Source organism: Oxyura jamaicensis, unplaced genomic scaffold (genome assembly GCF_011077185.1).
Source record: "Oxyura jamaicensis isolate SHBP4307 breed ruddy duck unplaced genomic scaffold, BPBGC_Ojam_1.0 oxyUn_random_OJ72040, whole genome shotgun sequence".
Classification (NCBI taxonomy): Eukaryota; Metazoa; Chordata; class Aves; order Anseriformes; family Anatidae; genus Oxyura; species Oxyura jamaicensis.
In genome coordinates this window covers 1,335-4,498 of record NW_023310829.1, presented here as the reverse complement: position 1 = coordinate 4,498, position 3,164 = coordinate 1,335, and the positions used below count along the sequence as shown (strand labels likewise).

Below are 3,164 nucleotides of genomic sequence, written 5' to 3'. Positions count from 1 at the left end.
ACGTGCTGCTGCTGGCCATGGCCATGGCTCCAGGGAAGCAGCAGCCCTGACCCAAAGGCAGCAGAAAGGCAGAGCCCAGCACGCAGTGAGGGGCAGCCGCGAGGGCCAGCGGGGCTGCTCGTCCATGGGGCAGCTGGGCTCTTGGTCCTGAGCCCTTCCTGCATGCTGGGGCTGCTCCCCCAGCTCCAGAAGGAGACAAGACATAGGACTTGAAAACAGGGAAATTCTCCTGGATTCTTTTATTCAATTTAAGTACCCATGATGCCCGGTTACACATCTTCAGGACAGGATGGCATCACATTAAATATCATAATCAAGAGATTATGAGATAACTATAAAATATTGAAAGAAATTTTCACACTTGTAAGAAAGTAATAATACAGAGAAAGAAAAACAACAGATTGTCCTAATATTTTTTGAGAGTTCTGTTAAGGTAATTGGCCCTTTATCACTGTTGGATAAGCATGTATCCAAAGACTTTCCTCAAGGCATCCTTGAGCTCCTGGTTCCTCATGCTGTAGATGACGGGCTTCACTGCTGGAGGCACCACCGAGTACAGAACTGCCACCTCCAGGTCCAGGGATGGGAATGATTTGGAAGAAAGTTTCAGGTAGGCAAACATGGCAGTGCTGACAAACAGGGAGACCACGGCCAGGTGCGGGAGGCACGTGGAAAAGGCTTTGTGCCGGCCCTGCTCAGAGGGCATCCTCAGCACAGCCCTGAAGACCTGCACATAGGACACCACAATGAAAATGAAACAACCAAAGTCTAAAACAGCAATAAGCACAAGAAGTCCAATTTCCCTGAGATAAGAGCTGGAGCAGGAGAGCTTGAGGATCCGGGGGATCTCATGTGTCCCTTGGCTGTCGCTGCCCTCTCCCCTGTCCCATGGGATGACAAAGCCAGGGGTGTGACACGTTACCCTTAGGTGCTTGTTTCCCTTATGGATTAGGGAAAAGCTGAAACCTCTGACATGCCAACCCAGATCCAAAGCTCTTCCTCTATGGGGGCTCCCAGCTCCTTAGGAAGAGAGGATGTCCCACAGTGTGTGCTGTCCTGTCATGGAGACCAGCCAATAGGAGCCTAAAGGCACCAATCCCAGCCAGGAGGCAAGGGGTGACCTGTCAGCTACTTCCAAAGAAAGCCCACTCACAGCCACTTCACATCCATGAGCTTTGTGCTGGACTAGAGGTGCTGAGGCACCACTGCCCTTGTCATACCACACCTCCAAAACACCCAGCACTGGTGCTCCCTGGCCATGCTGCTGGGCCATAACACTTCTCCCCTCCACCTCTGCACACAGGCACTGTCCCTGCAGCCAAAAAAGGCCTCAGAGGAAGGACAGAAGACAAAAAGGCACTTTAATTGGTTTAAATACACAAGCAAAATAAAGAAATGTATTTATCTCTGGAAAACATTTGATAAAATATAACTGGGAAAAAAAAAAAAAAAAAAACAACACAAGAAAGTAAGACCCACTGGCTTCGCCTATCATGGGTAATATTAAGAATGATTTACAGAAGAAGGCGGACAATATACTGCTCAAGAAAAACACCCAGTCATCACTTTCCACATGGCAACCTTGATCTCCTTGTTCCTCATGCTGTAGATGAAGGGGTTCGCTACTGGAGGTACCACAAAGTACAGGAATGCCAGAACAAGATCCAGGGAAAGGGAGGAAATCGAGGGGGGCTTCAGGTGGGCAAAAATAATTGTGCTGAGAAAGAGGGAGACCACGGCCAGGTGAGGGAGACACGTTGAAAAGGCTTTGTGCCGTCCCTGCTGTGAGGGGATCCTCAGCACGGCCCTGAAGATCTGCACATAGGACAGAGCAATGAAAACAAAACACCCCAATAACAGAAAAGCAGTAGCTGTAGTAAGTTGAGATTCCCTTAGGTAGGAGTCTGAGCAGGAGAGCTTGAGGATCTGGGGAATTTCACAGAAGAACTGCTTGAGGGTATTGCCACAACAGAGAGGAAGGGAAAATGTATTGGCCGTGTGCAGGACAGCATTGAGAAAGCCACTGCCCCAGGCAGCTGCTGCCATCTGGGCACAAGCTCTGCTGCCCAGGAGGCTCCCGTAGTGCAGGGGCTGGCAGATGGCAACGTAGCGGTCGTAGGCCATGACAGTGAGAAGGAAATACTCTGAACTGAACAAGAAGACTAAAAAGAAGACTTGTGCAGCACACCCTTGATAGGAGATGGCCCTGGTGTTCCAGAGGGCATTGGCCATGGCTTTGGGCACAGTGGTGGAGATGCAGCCTATGTCGAGGAGAGCAAGGTTGAGGAGGAAGAAGTACATGGGGGTGTGGAGGCGGTGGTCACAGGCTATGGCAGTGAGGATGAGGCCGTTTCCAAGGAGGGCAGCCAGGTAGATGCCCAGGAAGAGCGCAAAGTGCAGGAGCTGCAGCTCCTGTGTGTTTGCGAATGCCAGCAGGAGGAACTCGGTGATGGAGCTGCTGTTACACATTTACTGCCTCTGAGCAAGGGAGCCTGTCCAAAAGAAGCAAAGACAGTGCAAAAATTAAGGACTTTTCTGACCCCAATCCATTGCATGTCTCAACAAACCCCACACAAACAACATACTGCCTCTCTCCTTTCAGGACGATCTTCCTGCCGCTCCTTGTCCTTTCTCTGGTTGGTGTTCTGAGGGTGCCACAAGAAGCAGGGGGCTGTGCTGTGGGCTCTGTGGCAGTCAGTCCTGGTCTACAGCAACAGGTCAAAGGGAACCTGGAGTGAGCTGAGAAGTCCGCAAGCCACAGACATGTCCCTGCTGCATGACATGAGGAGAAGGCCAAAGAATTCCCTGAGACAACAAAGGTGATGTCGGTACCGTCTGTATGCTGAGGTGTGTGAGGTGCCTCAGAGCAGCAGCAGTGCTCAAGGAGCCTTAGTCTCTACTGCAGATGTTACTGCCCCATGCCCCTTGGGCCCTGCACACTGACCCTGCAGCACACAAGCCCTGCGTGCCCTTCAACTCCAACACCGAGCGTCCTCCTGACAGCTCCCATGGGCTGAGGGTTGTGCCAGCTCCAGGAGAGCCTGGCAGGGTGTGTAGTGGCATTGCCCTCACCCTGAGACTCACCGTGGGGAGGTGGCTGTGAGGAGTTCTCCCCTGACAGCTGGTCCCAGTGAGGGTCATTACTGACAAAGCCTCCCCACGGA

At 51.8% G+C, this 3,164-nt stretch overlaps 1 protein-coding gene across 1 annotated transcript; it reads right to left on the bottom strand.

Moving 5' to 3' along the window:
• Window positions 1–1,542: 1,542 nt before the first annotated feature.
• LOC118159795 (olfactory receptor 14C36-like) lies at window positions 1,543–2,491 on the bottom strand. Its single transcript, XM_035314352.1, has one exon. The coding sequence runs from the start codon at window positions 2,467–2,469 to the stop codon at window positions 1,543–1,545; it is 927 nt and encodes a 308-aa protein (XP_035170243.1). The 5' UTR covers window positions 2,470–2,491.
• Between the last annotated feature and the right edge of the window lie 673 nt (window positions 2,492–3,164).